At 47.2% G+C, this 27,387-nt stretch overlaps 1 protein-coding gene across 4 annotated transcripts in view; it reads right to left on the minus strand.

Moving 5' to 3' along the window:
• The window catches only part of LOC144770829 (uncharacterized), a 210,048-nt gene that overhangs the window by 95,852 nt on the left and 86,809 nt on the right, over positions 1-27,387 (minus strand). For 2 of the 4 annotated variants that reach the window (XM_078655607.1, XM_078655605.1), the window contains one exon: positions 6,006-6,238. In XM_078655607.1, the coding sequence (XP_078511733.1) occupies positions 6,006-6,238 (233 nt within the window). Of the gene's footprint in view, positions 1-6,005; positions 6,254-27,387 lie in introns of all 4 variants that reach the window. The other 2 variants (XM_078655606.1, XM_078655604.1) reach the window with 1 other exon arrangement.

Below are 27,387 nucleotides of genomic sequence, written 5' to 3' on the forward strand. Positions count from 1 at the left end.
CAACAGCCATGAGTAAGTGGAAAGTGACCACAGGAAAAAGTGTGGTCGGTACATTAGATGCCTTCATTCTGAGGGCGGAATCTGCCCATATGCATGAAATACAATTGACGGAGTGTAGGCTTTCTTTAGATCCACAATCCCCGATGGGTAGACATTCCCTAACTCCAGCACTTTCTGGCCCTCCTTTGTCAAACAGCCAGGTTGTGTCCACAGATAGCTTAAGCCCATCCTTATTAGTACCCTCAGCTATTACGATAAATTCGGATTCATGTCCTTCAATAGAGCATGAACCCACTCCTGTGAAACCTAAGTCGACTACCAGAGAGCCGGGCCAAGCTTAAATCAGCCAGCAATAATGATTCCTCCACTACTAAAAAAAAATGGGGGCGTGGGTGCACTAATAAAAAATTGGCTCAGGGAACTCATGGCAGGCCCTCTCCATCTGCCCCATCTCCAAGTGTTGATAGTGAGGGTACTTTACCTTTTATTGACCAGACCACGGGAGGACAATCATCTATGGCCACCGAGGATGGGAACTTCTGGATAAGGCTAGAAACGATGTTATCCACGATACTAGACCCTATGTTTAAAAAAGTATGTGCAATAGAAGGGAGGCTAGCCCAACTGGAGGGAATTACCAGTTGCAACCCTTTACCAACCCTGGCAGTGAGTCCACCTATTAACATCACTGATTCAACAAGGATCGGAAAATGAGATACCAGGGAGGGGGCAGAGGGAGGGGCTACTACAAGAATTACAAACGACAGTGAGGCACAAAAAAAGACTATGTGTAACACTAACGGGCCTAGTGGGCCTGACATGGGGGCTTTTTCCTGCCAGCCCCTCAGAAGAGAAGGATCATTTAGGTCCAACAGGGAAAAGGAGCCAGAAAGAAGGCATAATTATAGCCAGAACCTTCCAACAATAAACCTCCCTCCTGAATCCACCCCATACGTAGTGGTACTAGGGAATGTACCCCCGCTCACAACTGGGGTTAATGAAGACTTTGTACAATTAAAGAACAAACTTACTCACTGGTTCTCATATAACACTACTTTGGGCCACTGTGTATCTAAAAATATTTTAATGGCTTGCAGGGTCAATTGGATGGTAACAAGACAAAATATCGAATTCAAAATATAGAATTATCAAAATATCGAAGTCAAAATATAGAATGGACAAAATATCGAATGGACAGAATATAGTGGTGAAAAATATCGAATTGAAGGTAAGTAATTTAATATCGAATAGTAATTTTTACCCCTACGCTATCCAACGCTTTCCCTACTGTTGCACTCTATGGAGTGGGAATAGTAATTTTTACCCTTACGCTATCCAACGCTTTCCCTAGTGTTGCACTCCCTGGAGAGGGAATAGTAATTTTTACCCCTACGCTATCCAACGCTTTCCCTACTGTTGCACTCCCTGGAGTGGGAATAGTAATTTTTCCCCATACGCTATCCAACGCTTACCCTACTGTTGCACTCACTGGAGTGGTAATAGGAAATGTTATATTTATTATTTCATTAATTTTAAATTACTTTTAAGACATTTAAAAAAATTCGATATTTTGACTAACTATAGTTTTTAAAACTATATTTTTGATTCGATATTTTTGTACTTACCTGTTTGTAGATAGGAATTCGATATTTTTGCATTCTATATTTTTTCTTCTATAATTTGGTAATTCTATATTTGTGAATTCGATATTATGTCAGTGATCCCAATTGGTTAGGTAACTCACATAAAATGGATAGTGGGGACTGTGTTATAGTAAATTTTGACAACCCTTACACAGCTGGGCGTATGTTATCCAGGGACTATAGTTTTACACCACCAACTGGCTCTGTTATCAAGGCTCTCCCACTCGGTTACTTTTATAACCCAGCCCGCTGTAGGGAGATATCAGAGCAGGGCTATAGGGAACGTCAACTTGGAGGATGGTTGAACATACGAGGCCCTCCGCATCAGCTACCCACCCCAGCTCATGCTGTAAGGGAAGTCGAGGGTCAGTTTTATAACCCCTTAACATTGGAGCTGGAAAATAGATTTGCAGCTCTATCTGGGTTGGAAAATTACGATTGACTGCGGGCTCCTGTAGCTTCTGGCCCACTGTCAGTTGGATTTTCACAGCCTCAAATGGAACCAGCCTTGGCGTACGCTGACGTGAGGCCCAACAATGTTTTATCCTGGAATATTGCTGGTTTGGCAAACAAATTCCAAGATCCCTGCTGGGTATGTTTTGTGAAACAATACACCATAATTAGCCTACAGGAAACATGGTCAGTGGATTGTAATCTTTTCTTAGAAGGTAACAAGGCATTCTTTGTCCCGGCCACTCCTTCGGCGAGTGGCAGGCCAAGGGGTGGCCTGGTTACCTATATCTCAGTAGCTGTGGATTGTAAATTGCAGGCGATTTCAATCCCATTTCGGGGAATCCTGGCACTGTCAGCGAGTGGGGGGACATTAGATGGGGAATCCTTAATTTTTATAACTCGGTAGCCTGTTTGCCAGGGGATTGTAACATCACCAACTTGGCAGGATTCATCAAAACATCTATGGGTCCAGGTTCTTATAACCTCCTTGTCTCTGGGAATTTTAATATACAACCCAGTGGTAACCCCTCAACTACCTGCATTTCTGAGTTAGGCTGCCTCCGTATGTCGGGTTTTTACTTTGAACCTCACCCCAAGGGGACGTGCTGAACGATATGCCTAATGACATTGACATGATGGTTACGATGTCCCTGAACGACCCACTTACCAAGTTCCCTATACCAACATTCAAAGGGAATAGGAGAGGAACTTTCATTCATTTTATCCTCATCTCAGCGTTGTTACAATCCTTTTTTAATGATGTTACTATCTTAGGAAGTGATTTTAGTGACCACAATCCTGTATCAATTAATGTGTCGGGCCCATTAGCTGTAAAACCACGAAGGGCTGCCCCTTGCGGCAGACTGAAACCAACAGACGTTAAACGCAGACTAAAGTGGTCTTAAATAGCTCCTGACATCTTTTATAATGAGGAGAAGTTATCTTGTGCCCATGAACTGGAACTTTGCACATCTGAGAGATCCACCCCGGACGGAGTCCTTGGCGCCTACAAAGGATTAGCAACAAAAGTAGGGGAATTGTTATGTGTGCCGGGTGGTGGCATTGCCACACATGGGCCCAGATGGTTTCACTCCCACTGCTACAAATCAGCTAAGCGGCTGAGGGAAGCTCTGGCGGCCAAACCGAGAATTCAATCTGAGGTGCGAGCATGTAGAACAGACTACAAGTTAGCCTTGGCTAAAAGTAGGGGAACTTTAAAAGAAGAAACCTGGCAAGAGCTGATTGATTCCAGCACACTGAGGAATAGCTCAAGGTTCTGGAATGTTGTGAATGGGCCCCTGTTCCACAAGGATGGTGGGGATGGCCTGGTGGCCCACATCACAGAGGAGGAGTGGGTACTTCACGTTAAATCAATGTTTGACTGCCCGCTCGAGCTCAATCAAAGTGAACCCAGGATCAGGAAGGATGCCGTGATATGCTTCGATAGGAGTGAGATCATGGAATGGATCCTAGGGCTGACTTTCAACAAAGCTCCAGGCCCTGATGGGATCCCTCCCGACTTATTTAAATTGGACCCCTCGTTTTGGGCCTCGATCTTAGAGTCTCTATTTAATGCTGTGGCTAAGATCAGGTGTCCCCAGTCCTGGGCTTCCTCCACTATAGTTCCAGTTTTTAAAAAGGGTAACAGGAATAGCACTCACTGCTACAGACCCATTTCGCTTATCGACTCAGTGGGTAAAGTGGTAGGTCGGGTCCTTTTAAAAAGGTTAACTGCATGGGCTGATGAGAATAGGATTTTAGCGGACGCCCAATATGGCTTACGGCAGGGTCGTTCCACCGTTGCCCAATATCTTAATCTATAGATGGTCTTGAGCAAATATACAGTTGCCCACTCTGGTACCATCCACCTTGCCTTCATGGACCTCTCATCCGCTTTTGACTGTGTCAACAGGTCCAAGCTTTGGCAGTCCATTGGGGCAATGGGGGTGGAAGACAGTATTGACAACTTTCATGAGGACCTCCATACCTTGACCACAGCTAATGTTAGGTACTCTCAGGGTTTAAAGGTCAGCAAGGACATTGAGATCAAGAAAGGAGTTAGGCAGGGATGCATCCAGACACCATTTGTATTTAACTTTTACATTGATGACCTCAAAAGTGTGTTGTTGGCTACCGAGGCTAATTTTCCTTACGTAGGACGGCGGGGTATTCCTGTTCTGCTTTACGCAGATGGCGCCGTCCTATTATCGAGAACTGAACTGGACCTACAAACCCTCTTAACTGCTTTCTTGGGATTCATGACTGACTGGGACCTAACCATCAATAACTCGAAGTCCTATGTCATAAAAGTAGGGAAACAAACCAAGAGGACTTTCCAGTTCAAATCAGGTAATGATAAAATTGCCCGTACAAGTGTTTTCTCTTATCTAGGGGTCTTATTAGATGATCAATTAAAATGGGACCCTTTGATTCAGAGGAAAAAAGGGGATCTGGCCAGGGTCATGTGGCAATTTTTAACTTCGCCTCGAAAATGGGGAAGAAGCCGACAGGAGCCATATTACAAGTTTATCAAGCTAAAAGCGTAGCAACAGCAACCTATGGTAGTGAGATCTGGGGCCACGCAAAAACAAAAGCTGTCCAGGTTGTGGAAAACAAGTTTAAAAAAGATTATTGTGTGTATCACAAGGAACCTAGAATCTGGTCGTTCATGAGGAATTGGGGGTCTCCTACATAAGTGACACGTTGGGTTTGCGCCCCTTGACCTTTTAGTTAAAGTGTTGGATAAATGATGATTTAACTTTTACTGAAGCAATTTTAAAAGAGTCCTTGTCTCTTGACAATATGGCTTGTATCCCCTGGCTTAGCTATGTTAAAAGAGGGTTTGAACATCTTGGGCGGGGGGTCCTATTCTCTAACCCAGATATAATCGCGAAAAGTGACGTGGAATTTACAAAAATAGCTTTTTTGAACCAAAGGCGATTGGATCGGGAGATAGAAGAGGCACAGAAAGCGAGTGTCCGGGCATACATCCCCTTAATCGCAACGCCTATGGCTGAACCATATCTCATGGGTTCCCTGTCGTCTCACGAGAAATTTTTATTATCAAGGTTCCGGATGAATCTTTTTCATTTATTACTGGCAGACTCAAGGGGTCCTCAAGAGGTCAAGTGCTAGCTCCCTGTGGCTGCGACAGAAATTCTCCAGAGGACCTGCTGCACTTCATTTTTTATGTAACCTATATGCTGTCCCCAGAAATCATTATTTAGTTCCTATTTTAAAGAAAATTAATTTTAATCAAATTAGACCAGCACTTATGTTTTTACAAATGTTGAAGAAAGACTGTATCCTTTTTATTGCAGGATTTTTAAAAGCAATAGTGAGATCTAGGCACTTTATGGACGTTTAGCATATTTAATCAGACTCGTTTTTGAACAATATACTCTACAGACACAGAGCAAGTTCTTTTACTTTTATTCCATGTTAATAACTAAATGTTTTTCTTTTTAATCATGTATTTGTCTGACTTTTATGGTTTTTTTATTGCAAATGAAAACCGAATAAAGTTATTATTGATTGATTGGATAGATTAATGAAAGGCTATCCTTTATGACAGAGCGTTTGAGCACCTTTCTACAATATAAGATACAGCAGAGCGCTGGGAGCAATGGGTGTCACAATCGGATGTGTGTGGGGTATGAAGAAACAGGATTTGGGAGGGAGGACAGTTAAGGGTTAACATACTGTAGTAGTGGCGTAGAGTTTTAATAAAGATGAAGAGGCAAGTTTCAGGCTTTCTTGTCATGAAGAGGAAGTTTATTTGAAAAGAAAAGACCCATGGCGATAGCATGTGTAGGCAGAGCGAAGGACAGCATGCGATTGGCCAACACCTAGCAAAACAGCATCATACAACATTCCAAACACAGAACATTCTACATTCACAGCTCTTACCAGTTCCTTCTGGGTATCAATCATGGCCAGGGCAGAGTCCAGTGCAGCGCAGGAGTCTTTGGCCTCCGTCCAGGTTCCTTCTGCTTCAGAGAAATAGTAACACTTGTTCCGGTACCAGATCCAGCCATGGCCACAAGGGGGCAGCACTCCCACTCCCTTTCCTCTCTCTGCTGCACTGCTTTGTACACCGTTAATCTGGATCTGCTGCTCAATGTGCTGGTTACTCCTTAGAACTGTTGAAGCAGAAACTGAAGTAAAAATCGAACATACAAGCAAAATTATTTGCCAGAAGAACCACACGATAAAACAAGCACTGCTAAAGAGTGTGTGACGTGTCCAATAACAGGTGCTCGAAATGTCTGGAAAGAAACTAACTTGGCATTTCGGAGGGGGCAGGCTGTTAACGTGTGAAACCCCAGAAACAAGGTCTGTCTCAGGACACAAGGGGAGGCTTCTCCCGTGTCACACACAGGACTAATGGGCAGTGTTGAAGCAAGGCTTGTTGAAGAAGAACAGCAAGCTAATGTAAGTTGCACATTTTGTAGAGTTGGGGGTCATATGCCACATCCTATATAATGATGGAAGCAGACACAGGGAGTATGCGTAGTAAACTGGCCATGATCATGTGCACTTTGGTCCTTTTATTAACAGGCCCACATCACTCGTGATACCTATGTTGGGTGGGTGTGTGGTGTGAGTGTGGCTTGCCCTTGAGGGAGTTGCTGTTAATACAAGTGCCTAATGAGACACTAGAACGTGTCCAGCTGGACCCTACATTTCTCCCAAACGTTATCAAAACAAAACAAAGTCCAACCTATGGAAATAAACTATGCACACAAGACACTCTCAGCCTCGAGAGGCTGTCAGTAGCACAACGGTGGACAGGTGCAGATGGGAGCACCCGGGCATTTCGGCACTTGTCTGTATTTAACCAGCTACCACTCGGCATGAACCATGTGTCAATGGAGTCGGGATTCTTTGGCAGCCTGTCCGCTGGATCAATGTCCACTTACACACTGTTGGATGGCCCAGTCTGGTTTTGCGTTAATGCTGTTGATGTCAGACAACTCAAAAGTGGTGCATCAGAAGCGTCAGTGAAGTCCAGCTAAACAGTCTTCTCTTGAGTGCACCTGAGCCCTATGATGACCAATCTGCAAGGACTGGGATGGCGTTGACTATGCTTAGGACGTTATCCTTCGAAGCCCCAGTGACTCCAGGTACCTTGTTGGTGAAGCTGCTTCCAGACCATCTCTTGTACCAGAGTCCCTTGGTGCAGGAATGTCCTTGAGGCCCTTTTGTGGGACTGACACGGTACCAAGTGGACTGTGTAGGGCTGCTGGTGGGCCACCTGGGGGCCGCGGAAGGATCAGTGACAAAATCTGATGACCTTGTTCATGCAACCGCCAGGGTAGGTGACTTAATGGTTGGTGTGCTTCCCAACAGGACACCAGTAAGCAGGGGCTGTCAGATAGTCTATGGAAACTTGGTTTCTCACTTCGATAGGGGTGCTTTGGTCTTTTGGTGCTTTGCAGGTGCAAGGCTCCACCTTGGTAATGAATTGCTCCTCAGCTTGGTTGGGTGATGCACATGACAATGATGTTGTGGTGGCCATTAGACGTGGATGACAGGTGGTGGTGATTCGCCTGGAGGAAGGATGACAGGAGGGAGTTTGCAACCACGTATCTTTCCTGGTGGCATTCTTCTCCCGTGGTATCTGCGGTCACAAGCAGGGATGCCATCTGACTCAAGCAGCCAACGCTTGGGATCTGACGATCACACTGGGGAGTGTAGGGTAGAGACGCCATTTGCGCTTGCCCGTGGCTTACGTTTGGTTCTCCCATTGAGCTGTCTCTAGGGAAGTCGCTCCGCCTTGGTGGCTGTCTTGTGTCTGTGGTGCACTCTTGTGTTGTAGTGGGACGAGTCCTCATTCTTCTGCCCTTATTGTTCTCTCCAGCGCACCTGTGCTCATCTGATTCTTCCAGGTGATAGAACTGTCACTCTTTTCCGTTCTTCGCGATGTGGCTTTGTGCCATGCTCTGTTTTTCTTACTTACCGTGTGATGTGGCATTCGGTCACATGTTTCATGTCTTATTTGCAAATGCTGAGGTGGCAGCTTGCCACTTGGGGTGTGCAACTCTCCTCTTGACTGTATTGGGCCACTGGCGACTCCATCTTGAGGCAGTGTGGGGAGGACACTCTGTGCCATCTTTGGCCCACTGCGGGGCTGTACTTCTGCAGTGGAGGTGTAGAGCCTCTCCCTCTTGCATCCAGGCCATACTAGGCCTGACAGACCTCTTCTCTGTGAGGGTGACCCTTCTCTCCTTACTGTCAGTGGTAGCCATTCACCACTAGGGGCATGCAGCGCAATCTCCCTGCTTGCGGGGGCATCAGACTGCCACTGGTGTTGAGCACACAGCACATGTTCTTCTTGCAGCTTTCGTGGGGCCTACTTTGTGCCTTTGGTCCCATTACGTTCATTAAACCTCGCTTGGCCACTTGACGCTTCTCTTGGCTGGGGTAGCTTTGAGCTCTTTGCTGTGTGGGTGTTGCAGTCTCTTGCCCTTTAAAGGGTAGGCAGCCCACTTGGGTGTGTATGACACTCTCTGGGTCCTTCTCTTAAGTTCTTGCAGGCCAGCTTGAGCAAGGTGCTTTTCATCCTCCAACTCTGTACTAAACGCTTCCCTTTCAACTTTGCTTGTGGTGGTTGCAACTCACCACCAGAGGGTGCACAACATCCTTCAGCCATGTTTGAGCCAGTGTGCTTGTCAGCATACTTCTCGGGCCCCTGAACTGCAGGGATTAAGGTATGCAGGGGGCCACTGTAGGCTATTTGGTAATGCTGGGTGTCTTTGCTTGAATGTTTTTTTGTTCATTATTGCCCCATGAGGCTCTCGCTTGAAGTCACATTCTTACAACACTCAGGCAGGTTGCAGTGCAGTGACCAACCACTAGGTGGTACTGCTGCATTCACTTGTGTGGGTGCACCGAGAGATTCCCTCAACTGCGAGTAGTCAGTGTGCTTGACTGTTCTGGGCTATGCTGTGGGGCTGAAAAATATGCGGAGGCACAAAAATGTGATCCCGCTTCTCTTCAGAGAGGACAGCAGGGTACAGTGTCATGTCTTCACATGCACCCCTGTGCTCTACAGGTGGTAGCTGCGCTGCAAAGGTGTAGGAATCAGAGGCATGCAGTGCAGGGGTGTGGCAGTCTTGGGTCACGTAACTTTCCTCTGCGGGTGAGTCGGCCTTCCGCACCTCTGCAGGGAAAGGTGCCAGGATGGGCAGCACTCGGAGTGGTGTGGTCATATCCCTCCGACTGTCAGCAGCTCTCTCTAGGCTTTCCGCCTTGTTGGTCAGTTGGGCGCTTCAGACTGGTACTGTGAGGTGGCTCAGGTATGGGCCTCGTTGGGGGTATACATACGCTTTGCTGGGAGGGTGCTCCTCCTCCTCGTCCCTAGGACAAAATCTCGGCAAGCATGGGCACCATCTCAAACACACCGTGCGGTGTACTGCTCCCTTGCCAGGGCTTCATACCATGTGGGTGAGACCTTGGTGTCTCTCCCCCTTGCTAGGGGTAACGGATTGGTGGCAGGAGCTCTGCCTGCAGATGCCCAACTTGACTGACCATGGTACCTCCTCTGGTGCTCGGCAGGCATGGGTGGCAGGGTCCATACTCTCCTCTTCACCCGCCTGGAGAGATGTGTCGCATCGGTCTGTTCAAACACACAGGAGACGGTAGGGTGCTTTGAGATATTCTTTATTGGCATGCAGGTATCGTCCTTACATCATTGGGGTGAGCTCCTGGACCCCTGACCGCCCACGTCCCTGTCCTGCTGCAGAGTGTCCCCTGACCTCCGCCCCTTGACCGGATGTGGTGTCCGGTGTCCTTGTTCCCCTGACCCTGGGCTCCAGGGTCCTAGTGCCATCCTGTGGGGCACGACATCTCCCCCCTTGTTGCAACAAGAGAGAGAGAGAGAGAGAGAGAGAGAGAGAGAGAGAGAGAGAGAGAGAGAGAGAGAGAGAGAGAGAGAGAGAGAGAGAGAGAGAGAGAGAGAGAGAGAGAGCAACTGTGTGTAGTGATAGCCCCCTCACATCTCTTCGATCAGTCTCTTGGTCTTCTTGCACTCTCGCCTTGGTCGCTGTTCTCCGACAGTTGGTGCTGGATCTTCCTGCCACATCTCTCTTGTTGGTTCGTTCTTTGGCATGTCTCCTTCTTCTTCCGTTTTCACCTCTTTAAAGTGGGAGCTGTTTCGTGTGACCTGGTGTTGGCCAGCGGCAGCCGTGATCATGGGCCCGTTTACTTTCACCACTTTTAGCGGATCTTTTGCAAACGCGCTGTCTGACTTCCTCACCTGCCGCTGTTTCATAAACACCATGTCCCCTTCCTCTAACAGGTGTGGCGTGGCATGTCGTTTTTGATCGGCGTATTCTTTCATTTTTGCTTTCTGTCCCTTGTCTCTGATAGCTATTTCTTTCTGTTCTTCTTTTTTTTCTTCTTTCATCTGTGGCAGTCGTGTTCTGCTCACTCGCCCTAGTACCAGTTCAGCCGGGCATTTTCCTGTGGAACTGTGTGGTGTGTTCCGATAGTCCCTTAGTACCTGGCACAGGGCTTGCCCGATCGATATTTGAGTCACTTTTGCTCTCTGCACCGCCTTTTTGATGGTTCCCATGAACCGCTCAGCCATCCCATACGCCTGTGGCCACAGCGGCGTTATTCGCCTGTGACGTATGCCTAAATACGCCATGAATCTTTTGAATTCTTCGCCTGAGAAGGGTGGGCCATTGTCCGTTTTCAATGTCTGTCAAGCTCTTGCTCCCATACGCAACGATGTGTCTTGGGGAATCTCTCCCAGGCTGATGTTGTGCTAAAATTGCTCCCAGCCCCACGGGGCTTGCATCCACTGTCAGCTCTGTGCATAGCTTCGGGTCAAAGTAGGCCAAATGATCTACTGCTGTCACTGCTCTTCTTATCTCTTCAAACCCTTTGTCACACTCGCCGGTCCACTGGAACTTTTGTCCTTGTTTCGTCAGCTCTCTCAGTGGCGCGCTGACGGTGGCGAAGTCTTTGATGTAGCGTGCACAGTAACTTGCCAGCCCTAGAAACGATCGCACTTCTGCCACGTCCGTGGGCTTCTTTGCTTTTTCTAATGTCTCTACCTTGCTGCCATCTGGCCGCATGCCTTTTTTGGAAAATATGTGACCGAAGAACACTAGCTCATTCCGCCCCAGTTCGCATTTTTCTTCATTTAGCGTTAAGCCTGCTTCCTCCAGGTGTGAGCATACCTCCCTCAAAGCCGTGTCATGTTCTTCATCCGTCTTGCCGAACACCAGGATGTCGTCACTGTAGTTCAAACTGTTCTTGACCGGCCTGATGACTTGACGGATCGTCTCCTGAAATATTTCTGCAGCCGACGAGATCCCGAAGCTCAGTCGTTAGTCTTTGATCTTTGTATCTTAATTCCTCCTTGAATTTCCCTAGGTTGATCACCGGTCTCTTTGCCCCCCATGTGAATACTTTTACTCTAGACGGCTTCAGCGTCGGCTTTACTTTCATCTTCTCGTATTCAGAGACGCACATGATATTGCACGTTGCGCCACTGTCTAACACAAACGTGGTATCGTGTGGCCCTACTTTTATTGTGACAGACTCCGTTTTCTTTATTTTCTTTTTGTCCACCAGGCATATTACTTCGTCACGCTCTTCTTCATCATCTTCTGAGTCTGTGTTGACCTCTGTCATGAGGTATAGCCGCTCCGTTTTTTCTTCTCTTTCCTCGTCCTCAGATTCTGCAGACGAGTTCCTCACTCCTGTCTCGACGTGTCTGACGTCTCTGCGCGTCGACGTCCTCCCTCTGCCTGTTCTTCCACGGTTAGCTCTAAACTGCGCCCCTTGACATACGCTTGCATAATGATCTCGTCCGTTGCATTTTCGGCACGTCTGGCCAAATGCTGGGCATGGGCCACCTCGGTGTGGGAACTCTAGTCCACATCTGTAGCACGTTCCTTCTTGTTGCTTCTTCCCCGTCTGGCCGCTTCTGTCTTGTCTCCAGTTTCCTGTTTTGTTGTTGTTGCTCGCTATCCTATTGATTTGTTCTCCACCTCTTCCTTTGCCACGCTCCATTTCTTTCGCGTGTGCTGTCGCTCGTGCCTCTGCCCTCCCTAGGGCGAGAATGTTCTCCAATGTTATTGGTTCCTTCAGTATTCGTGTCCGGAATTCTATGTCCCGACAGCCTGCGATGATCAATAGTCTTATGGCCTGTTCGTTGTCAAATTTGTCGAATGCACAGTGAGTCACCAGTTTCCTTAACCTCGTTGCGAAGTCATCTAGTGATTCCTCAGCTTGTTGGAAGGCAATCGTGAAGCTGTATCTCTCGAAATCGACATTTCTTTGCGGATCAAACTTTTCCGTCAGGCACTTTGTTAACTTGGCATAGGTGTCAATGTCCGCAGCTGGCAGCGTTACCAACAGATCCTCGACCTCATCGCCCACATAGTTCAGGAATAGTCCTCTCATCTTGGCCGCGGTGACATCTGTTGCTTCAGCATAATTTTCAAAACGCCGAAGCCATTTCTCCCATCTTATCCCTGTTTGCGGTTCGGATAGGCTGAACGGCAGTGGTCTTCTGTATTGCACACTTGGCTTTGGGTCTGCCATTTCTCCTTGCTTACTGGTGTTTCCTTTGTCTATTTCCTGTGTCCTGTGCCCTTCCTGGCACTCTTTCACTATTTCCTGTGCTGTCTCTTCTTTCTTGTGCTCTTCCTGGCACTCTTTTACTATTTCCTGTGCTGTCTCTTCTTTCTTGTGCTCTTCCTGGCACTCTTTTGTTGGCTCCAGTGCTCCACTTGGCACTCTTCTCTCCTCCGTGCTCTTCCGGCACTCTTCTATTCTTTTCTGTTTCTGCTTTCCTTTTGACCTTTCCTTTTTGCTCTTTCTCCTTTTTGTCTCTTTATCTTCGTTTTTATTTTTTTATTTTTATTTTCTTTTATTTCTTTATTGCCTTTTGTATTTATCTTTTGTTGTTCCTGTGACCTGTCCTTTGCATTTGTATGTGCTTTTTCCTTCTTTCCTTCGTTTTTAGCCCTTTCTTTGGGCAGATCGATTTTGCCTGTCCTCAAAATGGCCGCTGAGCCAATCTCTTCTCCGATTGGCTCTCTCGCCTGCCTTTAAGATGGCCGCCGACGCTCACGTGGTGCTTCGCGGCCAATGGTGAGGCCGCCTGACTCTAAGATGGCCGCCGGACCTTCCTCGCGCGCCTATTGGCTCTCCCGCCTGCCCTCAAGATGGCCGCCGAGACTCTCGTGCTCTCGCGAGAGCTCGCGGCAAACGAGGCAAAGTTCCTCTTCTTCTCGCGCTTCGGGCTTGGCACAGCGCTTACCGGCAGTCGTTCTTCGCAGCGGCCGGGGTGGGCTCCCGCGTCGCTGCGCTCCTGTCTCTCGGCGCTCTGTCTTCTCGGCGCTGGTTCTCCTGGGCACCACGGTCTCGACGAGATGCGCTCGTCACACTGGTCGATATCCCACCTTCGTCGCCAGTTGTCGCATCGGTCTGTTCAAACACACAGGAGACGGTAGGGTGCTTTGAGATATTCTTTATTGGCATGCAGGTATCGTCCTTACATCATTGGGGTGAGCTCCTGGACCCCTGACCGCCCACGTCCCTGTCCTGCTGCAGAGTGTCCCCTGACCTCCGCCCCTTGACCGGATGTGGTGTCCGGTGTCCTTGTTCCCCTGACCCTGGGCTCCAGGGTCCTAGTGCCATCCTGTGGGGCACGACAAGATGGTGGCAAGGGGGTGCTGCTAGTCGACGCCTCATCAGGTAGGGGCATGGCATGGACCCAGACACTACATAGGGGCAGAGCACAGCCTTCATTGGCATCTTGCTTACAGAGCTACGCTCGCTTCATCACACTGCCCTCCAGCTCTCATAGCATCATAGTAGGTGAACAGTAGCATGAGCAGCTAGGCCAGTGTTCACCTTTGTGGAGACACACCCACTTCATGGGCAGGCTGCAGCAGGGACCTCTGTCTCCCCACTCAATCACGGGGGCCCCCCTAACAGACGGGGTCAGAACCCCATGTCACCACTGTAAAGTTGTGGGCCCAAGGTCCACATCCTATGTAATCATGAACGCGGACAAACGGAGTGGGCTTAGTAAACTGGCCATGAACACGTGCACTCTGGCCCTTTTATTAACAGGCCCACGTCATTTGTGATGTCATTGCTGAATAGGTGTGGGGAGTGGGGTGCGAGTGTGGCCAGCCCTCGAGGGAGTGGCTGGTAATACAAGTGCCTGTGAAGACACTAGAATGTGTCAAGTAGGATACTACACATTTATTGAAGATAAAATGTGGAGCCCATCCTCCAGCATCCTTTCAGGTCTGCGATGTCTCAAGCGCTCTCCTGATAGCTGACCACTTTACCGGCGGGCACGCAGAGCATGGAATTACACTTGAAGATGCACTTGTACAGAAACACACAACATAATGTTTACATACAAGAATGTTCAAATAAGGAAAGCATAGTCATCACAATTTAAATGGAATGTATAATACTACACATCTCTTCCCTTTATATATAAAAAAAATATGACTAGAATATCAATATTCAACTTCCATCATACCAAGAAATCTTGCAAACCCCTGATTTCTTTGACACCCTACCACTTCTGATAGTAATGCCCTCCACAGTATATTCAGAACTTTTGGTCGAAGTTCCTTCCACAGCACTATGTAGAAATGGGGTTTCTGCATCCTGAGTACTGGGCTGTCCTTTATTTAGCAAGGACACCCCATAGTTGCTGTAACAAACACCGACAGCGATGTCAGTATTTGTAGAGTGGAGTTGAGAAGGGGAAGGATTACTACACCTCCAAGAATTACTTATAGGGGGTAAGTACAACTTCACTTGTTGTGGCAAGTTTTCTCTTAAAATAGTCATTTAACAAAACAAAATAATTTTCAGAACACCAAAGCCCATCCTCTATCTTGACAGACGTGCGTGCTACTTTGGGTACCTTATATGGTCCATTAAAATTAAAATCAACTTTGGATTTCTTGGTTCTCCTATTTTTTAACATAACCCATACACCCACACTGATTTCCTTTACACAAACACGCTTCCCGGAATCATAAGTCTTAGTTTTTCAGAGTATTTTTTACCTTGAGTTCCATTTCCTTCAAATTTACAAATTTCTCAAAATCACATGGAGACTTGTTCTGCAACAAAACGGGACAAAATCCCGTGGGAGAACGCCCACCCCTCAACAACGTGAAAGGGGATTCACTAGTAGAACAGTGAGGTGTGTTGTGATTTGCCCACACCTTATTCAGCAAAAATTGCTAATCAACCCCACAGATCAAAGCAATTTGGATGCCCTCCTTAAGCAACCGGTTTGTGTTGGCTGTAGTAGTTGCACAAGCGCGGTGGCATCAGGCATGTGACCAAGCTCGTCTCTGTTGTGCTTATTCTTGATTACGTCTGTGGGCATTCATATGCACAAGTGTTGCCTCCGTGGCGCGCACGAACATGTGCTTGCTTTAAAATGCTACTGGATAAAAGGTTGGAGTGGGTGTTTACTTTTTAATGTGGAGGAGCGTGCACAGGTTGGCTGGAATGACATATTAGTCTGGCCTGGGGGACTAATTGGCATTCATAACTTGGATACCACTTGTGTACGCTGCAATGCTGGGAACAATAAAACACCTCCATCTGCCTGACCTCTTCACCTGGTTTCTTCTCGTGTTTGAACCCAATTAACAGTTTGCCCTCTCAACAGCACAATTTGCTCGTGGCAAATATAAGGCAATATTATATGGCTTAATGGGCTTATCTTCTAAGAATCTTTTCATATGCTCATAACCAACTGCATACTGTTATCTGTGACCAATTTTTCTGGAAAACCATCTAAAGAAAAATGATCTCCAAAAAAACGAATGACCACTTGAGTGGACATCTCCTCAACCAAGTCTTAATATATCCATTTGGATTAATAGTCGGTCTCAAATAATAAATACTTGGTCACATCAGAAAAAGCAAAAATGGGCCATGCAAAATTCAAAGCCAATTTACGCCAAGGCCCACGGGGTAACGGTGTGGCAATCAAAGGAGCATCATTGAGCTTCCAATGCTTGTTAGACAAAATGCATTCTTTCAGAAGCCTACAGAGTCATCCACATCTTTGCCCATATAAGGCCTCCAAAAATAACACTTTAAGGACTTTTTGGTGGCTGCAGTCTCTAAATGCCACCTGTGAGCTAGCCGAACGAGCTTAGATCTTAAAGTTTTGGGAACCACAAACTTCACAGCCCTCAATGAGATTCCAGACTCAATCAGTTGGTCAACTATTTAACAAAAACAATATTACTCTCCCTTACAATGTCTGACATGAGGTCATACTTGTTTTACAAACCAAATTCCATTCTTCTTCCGAAACACCCCGACATCTGCCCAGAAAATGCACACTGGACACAAAACATTCATTCTCAATTCACATTCTGAATTAAAAAGCCTCTTCCAGGTATCCGCAGCTTTATTCCTTCTCGCACCTTCAGCATAGAGAAACATTCCGTTCCCCTCAGCACGTCCCAGTAATTGCTATCCCAAAATTCTTCCATTAGAGGATTCCCAAGTTACCTAGCCAACTAGCCTAAGACATCTCCACACATCTCCCCCTTAAAACAATAAGGAATATATGTGAAAATCTAAACACCAAATGAAAATAAAAATCACAAAATACATGAAATCTAATACAGGAAAAAGGTTAAGTTACTTACCTGTAATCCTAGTTCTCTTCCAGGGGTATCCTCATCAAAGTCATAGGCACTTGAATATTCCCGCCCTTGCGTGGGGACCCCAGAAAATATATACAATTATGTATGAAAAACACACAAACATATATGTATATATTTCTTGATCAATTTGAAGGCAGTACTTGCAGAACCGAACTCATGACTAATTTTGAATGAATTAATGTGTTGATTATGTATCATGAATAATGCTCTTAAAAGAGCGAAGAGTGAATATTTCCTTTCAATTATATAATGCATTTGTAAATTTGATGATTTTTGGGCGAAATGTTTTTTTGTTATGATTATAAAATGACACAATTTTTTTTTAGAAAAATGAATTAATAGCATGTTGATGCAGATTTATCGTGTTTGACTATGCCCATCCAGGGCTTGATATTTTCTTTTTGTGTGTTTAAAGAAAGAGCCACTTGGTTAAAGTAACTGTAATTGACACACTCCAAGATGGTCGCATTATCAGCATGAAATTGAGTTCATCGTTGTTGTTGGCTACAGGAAATGATGCTATTCAATCAAAACTTTATTTAAATAATTGAATTATTGTGCTGCTAAGTAACAGCTAGAGGAAGGAGCGAAGCGCCGAAACGCGTCCTGTTGCTGCGATTTTGAATAAATAACAATCTGACCTTATCCACTGAGTGCGGTCCGTTCTCTTGTTTGGAAGGGAAATTGAGCGGTGATATATATATATATATATATATATATATATATATATATATATATATATATATTCAGGTTCACAGGTTGCCACATTCGGGGTGCAACTCAAGTGATGGCGCTGTGGAACTATCAGGCAAGTGGCAGAATGGGGGAAGCCACCTTTCCACACCCGTGAAAAAATAACTTTATTTACAAGACTAGTGCTGCCAGCTCACTTGAGTTTTATTTTGGACTACCAATCCCATGATACTCTTTGTTGATACTCACCTGAGTTTGATTGAAGCAACATTAAAAGGGAATACATTGGCAAGTCACGTGTTGGCACTTTTCTTGTAGCAGCGATACCTCTGATGAAGGGCGGAGCTTGAAACGCGTCAGGTGCTGCGGACGCAGGATGTGATAAAGAGCTTCCCTGTCCCAAAGAAACGCCTGTTGTGAGTGCACCCCGAATGTGGCAACCTGTGAACCTGAATCTATACCGGCCTAGCCAGGTCGGGGGGAGCACCGCCGCATGACGAGCGGTTCTGGCGCTGTCAGACGATGATGGCGCTGTGGAACTATCAGGCAAGTGGCAGAATGGGGGAAGCCACCTTTCCACACCCGTGAAAAAATAACTTTATTTACAAGACTAGTGCTGCCAGCTCACTTGAGTTTGATTTTGGACTACCAATCCCATGATACTCTTTGTTGATACTCACCTGAGTTTGATTGAAGCAACATTAAAAGGGAATACATTGGCAAGTCACGTGTTGGCACTTTTCTTGTAGCAGCGATACCTCTGATGAAGGGCGGAGCTTGAAACGCGTCAGGTGCTGCGGACGCAGGATGTGATAAAGAGCTTCCCTGTCCCAAAGAAACGCCTGTTGTGAGTGCACCCCGAATGTGGCAACCTGTGAACCTGAATCTATACCGGCCTAGCCAGGTCGGGGGGAGCACCGCCGCATGACGAGCGGTTCTGGCGCTGTCAGACGATGATGGCGCTGTGGAACTATCAGGCAAGTGGCAGAATGGGGGAAGCCACCTTTCCACACCCGTGAAAAAATAACTTTATTTACAAGACTAGTGCTGCCAGCTCACTTGAGTTTTATTTTGGACTACCAATCCCATGATACTCTTTGTTGATACTCACCTGAGTTTGATTGAAGCAACATTAAAAGGGAATACATTGGCAAGTCACGTGTTGGCACTTTTCTTGTAGCAGCGATACCTCTGATGAAGGGCGGAGCTTGAAACGCGTCAGGTGCTGCGGACGCAGGATGTGATAAAGAGCTTCCCTGTCCCAAAGAAACGCCTGTTGTGAGTGCACCCCGAATGTGGCAACCTGTGAACCTGAATCTATACCGGCCTAGCCAGGTCGGGGGGAGCACCGCCGCATGACGAGCGGTTCTGGCGCTGTCAGACGATGATGGCGCTGTGGAACTATCAGGCAAGTGGCAGAATGGGGGAAGCCACCTTTCCACACCCGTGAAAAAATAACTTTATTTACAAGACTAGTGCTGCCAGCTCACTTGAGTTTTATTTTGGACTACCAATCCCATGATACTCTTTGTTGATACTCACCTGAGTTTGATTGAAGCAACATTAAAAGGGAATACATTGGCAAGTCACGTGTTGGCACTTTTCTTGTAGCAGCGATACCTCTGATGAAGGGCGGAGCTTGAAACGCGTCAGGTGCTGCGGACGCAGGATGTGATAAAGAGCTTCCCTGTCCCAAAGAAACGCCTGTTGTGAGTGCACCCCGAATGTGGAAACCTGTGAACCTGAATCTATACCGGCCTAGCCAGATCTGGGGGAGCACCGCCGCATGACGAGCGGTTCTGGCGCTGTCAGACGATGATGGCGCTGTGGAACTATCAGGCAAGTGGCAGAATGGGGGAAGCCACCTTTCCACACCCGTGAAAAAATAACTTTATTTACAAGACTAGTGCTGCCAGCTCACTTGAGTTTTATTTTGGACTACCAATCCCATGATACTCTTTGTTGATACTCACCTGAGTTTGATTGAAGCAACATTAAAAGGGAATACATTGGCAAGTCACGTGTTGGCACTTTTCTTGTAGCAGCGATACCTCTGATGAAGGGCGGAGCTTGAAACGCGTCAGGTGCTGCGGACGCAGGATGTGATAAAGAGCTTCCCTGTCCCAAAGAAACGCCTGTTGTGAGTGCACCCCGAATGTGGCAACCTGTGAACCTGAATCTATACCGGCCTAGCCAGGTCGGGGGGAGCACCGCCGCATGACGAGCGGTTCTGGCGCTGTCAGACGATGATGGCGCTGTGGAACTATCAGGCAAGTGGCAGAATGGGGGAAGCCACCTTTCCACACCCGTGAAAAAATAACTTTATTTACAAGACTAGTGCTGCCAGCTCACTTGAGTTTGATTTTGGACTACCAATCCCATGATACTCTTTGTTGATACTCACCTGAGTTTGATTGAAGCAACATTAAAAGGGAATACATTGGCAAGTCACGGGTTGGCACTTTTCTTGTAGCAGCGATACCTCTGATGAAGGGCGGAGCTTGAAACGCGTCAGGTGCTGCGGACGCAGGATGTGATAAAGAGCTTCCCTGTCCCAAAGAAACGCCTGTTGTGAGTGCACCCCGAATGTGGCAACCTGTGAACCTGAATCTATACCGGCCTAGCCAGGTCGGGGGGAGCACCGCCGCATGACGAGCGGTTCTGGCGCTGTCAGACGATGATGGCGCTGTGGAACTATCAGGCAAGTGGCAGAATGGGGGAAGCCACCTTTCCACACCCGTGAAAAAATAACTTTATTTACAAGACTAGTGCTGCCAGCTCACTTGAGTTTTATTTTGGACTACCAATCCCATGATACTCTTTGTTGATACTCACCTGAGTTTGATTGAAGCAACATTAAAAGGGAATACATTGGCAAGTCACGTGTTGGCACTTTTCTTGTAGCAGCGATACCTCTGATGAAGGGCGGAGCTTGAAACGCGTCAGGTGCTGCGGACGCAGGATGTGATAAAGAGCTTCCCTGTCCCAAAGAAACGCCTGTTGTGAGTGCACCCCGAATGTGGCAACCTGTGAACCTGAATCTATACCGGCCTAGCCAGGTCGGGGGGAGCACCGCCGCATGACGAGCGGTTCTGGCGCTGTCAGACGATGATGGCGCTGTGGAACTATCAGGCAAGTGGCAGAATGGGGGAAGCCACCTTTCCACACCCGTGAAAAAATAACTTTATTTACAAGACTAGTGCTGCCAGCTCACTTGAGTTTTATTTTGGACTACCAATCCCATGATACTCTTTGTTGATACTCACCTGAGTTTGATTGAAGCAACATTAAAAGGGAATACATTGGCAAGTCACGTGTTGGCACTTTTCTTGTAGCAGCGATACCTCTGATGAAGGGCGGAGCTTGAAACGCGTCAGGTGCTGCGGACGCAGGATGTGATAAAGAGCTTCCCTGTCCCAAAGAAACGCCTGTTGTGAGTGCACCCCGAATGTGGAAACCTGTGAACCTGAATCTATACCGGCCTAGCCAGATCTGGGGGAGCACCGCCGCATGACGAGCGGTTCTGGCGCTGTCAGACGATGATGGCGCTGTGGAACTATCAGGCAAGTGGCAGAATGGGGGAAGCCACCTTTCCACACCCGTGAAAAAATAACTTTATTTACAAGACTAGTGCTGCCAGCTCACTTGAGTTTTATTTTGGACTACCAATCCCATGATACTCTTTGTTGATACTCACCTGAGTTTGATTGAAGCAACATTAAAAGGGAATACATTGGCAAGTCACGTGTTGGCACTTTTCTTGTAGCAGCGATACCTCTGATGAAGGGCGGAGCTTGAAACGCGTCAGGTGCTGCGGACGCAGGATGTGATAAAGAGCTTCCCTGTCCCAAAGAAACGCCTGTTGTGAGTGCACCCCGAATGTGGCAACCTGTGAACCTGAATCTATACCGGCCTAGCCAGGTCGGGGGGAGCACCGCCGCATGACGAGCGGTTCTGGCGCTGTCAGACGATGATGGCGCTGTGAAACTATCAGGCAAGTGGCAGAATGGGGGAAGCCACCTTTCCACACCCGTGAAAAAATAACTTTATTTACAAGACTAGTGCTGCCAGCTCACTTGAGTTTTATTTTGGACTACCAATCCCATGATACTCTTTGTTGATACTCACCTGAGTTTGATTGAAGCAACATTAAAAGGGAATACATTGGCAAGTCACGTGTTGGCACTTTTCTTGTAGCAGCGATACCTCTGATGAAGGGCGGAGCTTGAAACGCGTCAGGTGCTGCGGACGCAGGATGTGATAAAGAGCTTCCCTGTCCCAAAGAAACGCCTGTTGTGAGTGCACCCCGAATGTGGCAACCTGTGAACCTGAATCTATACCGGCCTAGCCAGGTCGGGGGGAGCACCGCCGCATGACGAGCGGTTCTGGCGCTGTCAGACGATGATGGCGCTGTGGAACTATCAGGCAAGTGGCAGAATGGGGGAAGCCACCTTTCCACACCCGTGAAAAAATAACTTTATTTACAAGACTAGTGCTGCCAGCTCACTTGAGTTTTATTTTGGACTACCAATCCCATGATACTCTTTGTTGATACTCACCTGAGTTTGATTGAAGCAACATTAAAAGGGAATACATTGGCAAGTCACGTGTTGGCACTTTTCTTGTAGCAGCGATACCTCTGATGAAGGGCGGAGCTTGAAACGCGTCAGGTGCTGCGGACGCAGGATGTGATAAAGAGCTTCCCTGTCCCAAAGAAACGCCTGTTGTGAGTGCACCCCGAATGTGGCAACCTGTGAACCTGAATATATATATATATATATATATGTATACCAACACACACGTTCACGATTCCCAAGAACGAAGTCCAGGCCACCAGCAGTTTTCAAAATCCGGATTTATTCACAGCTTTACTCGACGCGTTTCGGGAATAGCCTTCCCTTTCTCACGACTCTGACTCGTGAGAAAGGGAAGGCTATTCCCGAAACGCGTCGAGTAAAGCTGTGAATAAATCCGGATTTTGAAAACTGCTGGTGGCCTGGACTTCGTTCTTGGGAATTGTGAACGTGTGTGTTGGTATGTGAAGGGATTGGCGATCCCGTCCGTGGCCCACCGCTGAAAGAGGCCACTACAGCTTGGCGATAAAACTTTTGCTGGAATATATATATTTATATAACCTAGAGAGCAGGGTCTTGTACCTGCTCTCTAGGTTATATAAAGAGGATTTATCCTTTATATTGAAAAATATTATAGAGATGCATTGTGATGAGACTGTCATGAATTTTCCTTGCAATTGGTTTCAATAACACACACTTTGCCATGCCAAATAATAATGCACTATGTCACTTTAATTGTACACATGTAATGATGAATTTGGATTATCCAGTGATTCTATATGTACTTAAAGTCTGTCTTTTATGTTATCTTTTAAGACTTGGTGGTGTCCAATCACTAGTGGCCGAATTTTAGCACTTGCACTTTAAATTTTGATCGCCCTCTCGGTGTGTCATGTGACCAAGGCCTTTCGGAGGCCGAAACGTTATGTTGGACGAAGGTGCCGATTAAAATCTTCTCACCTGAACTCTTGGGTCTCGTGTTCCTTGTTGCAGCGGCGCCTGGTAATCTTCAGCAGTGTCCTCCAGCTTTGAGCGTGTGCAAAATATATATATATATATATATATATATATACTAATACTCCACGGCAGTTCTTCCATACGAAAAACAGCAGTCACGGACACTCCAGAGATTAGTGCAGCAAACCAGTATTTATTCAAGCATTAGGTCTGGCAAGAAAAACACTCAACGCGTTTCAAGATCACTCCCTTGTTCACGAGTGCCTGATCCTGGCATTTGGAGAGAATGGGGTCCCCAGGGCCCAAAAAGAGCAAAAAGAAGGGAGTCCACACAGCCCCCTTCCAAAAATAATAAACAAAACAAAACCTGGGATCGTGCCAGAGGCCCCGCCCCCTCTCAGCAACTGTGGCCCCTTTTACAATGGGGAATTCATTCCCCTTCAATACTGGGGGTCCCTGGGGGCCAACTAGCCCACCAGGTACCTCCAAGTAAGCACCACAGGGCTGCGATGCAGAGAAGTGGTCCAGGCCATGCCCCTTTTTACATCTCTCTGCAATGCAGCTCTGTGGCGCTTACTGGAGGTACCCAGTGGGCTAGTTGGACCCAGGGACCCTCAGGATTCAAGGGGACTTAATCTCCCAACTTAAAACGAGCAACGGGGCGCGTTTGCACAGTGGTGAAGGGAGGGGGCAGGGCCTGAGGTGACGTGTGCAAGCACGCCCTGTGGTGCGTTTTAAGTTGGGGAATTAATTCCCCTTCAATCCTGAGGGCACCTGGGGGCCAACTAGCGCATCAGGTACCTCCAGAAAGCGTCAGAGGGCTGCGTTGCAAGACGTGGTCCAGACCATGTCCCTTTTTAGACCTCTCTGCAATGCAGCTCTGCAGAGCTTACTGGAGGTACCTGATGGGCTAGTTGGACTCTAGAGACCCTCAGGATTCACGGGGACTTAATCCCCCAACTTAAAACGCGCCATGGGGTGTGTTTGCACAGTGGTGAACGGAGGGTGCTGGGACTGAGGTGACATGTGTGCAAACACGCCCTGTGGCGTGTTTTAAGTTGTGGAATTAATTCCCCTTCAATCCTGAGAGCCCCTGGTGGACAACTAGCTCACCAGGTACCTCCAGTAAGCGCCAGAGGCCTGCATTGCAGAGAGGTGGTTCAGGTCACGCCCCTTTTACACCTCTCTGCAACACAGGTCTGTGGCTCTTACGGGAGGTACCTGGTGGGATAGTTGGACCCCAGGGACCCTCAGGATTCAAGGGGACCTAATCCCCCATTTTAAAATGTGCCACGGGTGCGTTTGCACAGTGGTGAAGGGAGGGGGAGGGGCCTGAGGTGACATGTGTGCAAATAAGGCCCGTGGCGCATTTTAAGTTGGTGAATTAATTCCTCTTCAATCCTGAGGACCCCTGGGGCAAACTAGCCTACTAGGGACCTCTAGTAAGTGCCACAGGCCTGCGCTGCAAAGAGGTGATCCAGGCCACGCCCCTTTTTACACCTCTCTGCACACAGCTCTGTGGTGCTTACTGGAGGTACCTGGTGGGCTAGTTGGACCCCAGAGACCCTCAGGATTCAAGGGGACTCAATCTCCCAAATTACAATGCGCCGGGGGCGTGTTTCCAGAGTGGAGGAGAAGAAAACAAGTTACATACCTGTAACTACGGTTATCCAGTATTGGTATCTTTCATAGATTCACATGCCTGAATCATTCCCTGTCGTGGAGGCGGGAGTCCCACGGTAAAAATATATACAATAGCAGTGCCTAAAAATTTCTTGTAGTAGGCTGGCAAAGCCTAAAGGCCTAGCTAGGCCCAAAACTTAGCAGCCTATCTACCTCATTATGTAAAAAGACCTGAAATATTAGCCTCAGCCAATCAGCTGTCCTCACCCTCTAGAACCTTCCTAGCTCAGGCAGTTCTCCTCAGATTTTCCCAGCACAAGTGAGAATAAGTATCCATAAAACAGAACTGCCCTGCCGGGGAGGAGGGTGGTTGCATGTGAATCTATGAAAGATACCAATACTGGATAACTGTAGTTACAGTTAAGTAACTTGTTTTCTTATCCAGTATTGGGGTATCTTTCATAGATTCACATGCCTGAATCAGAGTAGCAAGCAGTGACATCATGTCCGTCGTTAAAGGAAGGTGGGAGACAAAATAAATCGTATACACCCCCACACAACCAGGAAGGTAATAGAGCATAAAGTTGTTTACATAACATATGCATCAAAAGCCTTCATAAAGCACATTACAGATAGGACAGCGTTTGAAAATGCTAAAAACATCATAATGAAATACATATGCTTAAAACAGTCAAATGAAGAAGAAAAGACTATAAAGAGTCTAACCTTAGTGAAGAAGATGCTGCAGCACCGCTTCTCCAACTGCTGTATCATCATGAGTTGCCGACTGCAGACAGTAGTGCTTCGTAAAAGTGTGCACACTTTTCCACGTAGCAGCTCGGCAAATGTTCTCCAGCGTCACTCCAGCGAAAAGGGCCGTCAACACTGACATTGTTCTAGTGGAATGTGCTTTAACCTTTCTTGTTAAAGGTTTGTTAGCTTTGTCATGACAGAAGATAATCGTAGAAGACAACATCTAGCTATAGTTGCCTTTGTTACAGCTTGACCCAAGGTGGCTCGACCATAAGCAACAAAAAGCTGATTAGATTTGCGTATGTCCTTTGTTTTTTGAAGATAAAACTTAAGGCATCGTTTCACATCTAAGGAATGTAAAACCTTCTCCGCCGGAATTTTAGGATCCGGGAAAAAAGTTTTGAGCTTGACAGGTTGATTGATGTGGAATTGTGTCGGCACTTTTGGGATGAATCTTGGGTTGGTTCTACGCATCACAAAGTCTTTAGAGAATTGTAAGAAAGGCTGTGCAATGGTGAAGGCCTGTATCTCACTGACTCTGCGGGCTGAAGTGAGACCCAGTAAGGTAGCCACTTTCCAAGTTAGAAACTTTAGCTCCACCTTGTGAATAGGTTCAAAAGGCCTTTTTAGAAGTTGAGACAGAACAATATTAAAGTCCCACTCAGGAGGAGGAGGACGAACAGGTAGAAAAGCACGGAATAGCCCTTTAAGGAATTGTTTGATCAAAGATGAGGAAGATAAGGATGGTCTGTTGGAACTCTTCCTGAATCTGGAAATCGCCGCCAGATGTACTTTAATGGACGAGAAAACCAGTCCAGCCCTAGCTAAAGACAATAGATAAGGAAGGATGGCTTCAGGTGGTGCTTGAATTAGATGAACATTATTTTCTCCACACCAGGAACAGAATCGTTTCCACTTAAAACGATATGTCTTGATGGTACTTTGCGCAAGGGCCTGTGATAAAATCGCCCTGCAGTCTGAGGAGAAGTTAAGATCCTTGAACTCTAGGAAGTCAGGAGCCAAGAGTGCAAGTGCAGTGATTGAGGATCCGGGTGTCGGATCTGGCCTCCCTCTCTTGTTAACATTGACACTGTCAGTTTGAGACAAAGTGGATGCTGCTGAGAGAGTAGAAGGAGCTCCTGAAACCAAAACTGTCTTGGCCAACGGGGAGCAATGAGGATGAGAGTGCAATGTTCCCTCTTCATCTTTTGCAATACTTTCGGAATGAGCGGAATCGGAGGATAAACGTATGCAAATATTCCAGACCATCTCATCAAAAGGGCATTTCCCCTCGACCCCTGTTGAGGAAACCTGCTGGCATAAAACAGGCATTTGCTGTTCTGCTGCGTGGCGAACAGATCCAGAGTTGGTGTTCCCCATGTTAGAAAGATCCTCTCCACTTGATGTTGTTCTAGCTCCCATTCGTGACAGCCCGTGAAAGCACTGCTGAGGTTGTCGGCTAGAGAGTTCTGGACGCCTTGCACATGTTCTGCTCTGAGGGATATGCCGTGGCGTATGGCCCATTCCCACTTTTCTTGAGCCTCCAGCGACAGGGTGAGAGATTTTGTTTCTCCCTGTTTGTTGATATAGTACATGCTGGTGGTATTGTCCGTGCGCACCAGCACGGACGAATTCGCAATCCTTGGAAGGAAGGCTTGTAGGGACAGAAAAATGGCTCTCAGCTCCAGGCTGTTGATGTGTTTCTGCCGGTACTGACGAGACCATCGTCCTTGAATCTGAAGGTCCTGAAGGTGACCTCCCCAACCTTCCATGGAAGCGTCCGTAGTCAGGGTGAACTCTGGTATGTTGTGGAGAAAAGTGAGGCCCGGTGACAAATTGGGCGCCTTCGACCACCAAAGAAGAGCTTGCTTCATCCTGGATGTTACTTTGATGCGGTCGTCAAACGATCGGTCGACTTGCTCTACTGGCGAAGTAATTCCTCCTGCAGCGGCCTCATTCTGAGTCTCGCCATAGGGATGAGGCTGATTGCAGACG

The sequence above is a fragment of the Lissotriton helveticus genome, chromosome 7, assembly GCF_964261635.1.
Source record: "Lissotriton helveticus chromosome 7, aLisHel1.1, whole genome shotgun sequence".
Lineage (NCBI taxonomy): Eukaryota > Metazoa > Chordata > Amphibia > Caudata > Salamandridae > Lissotriton > Lissotriton helveticus.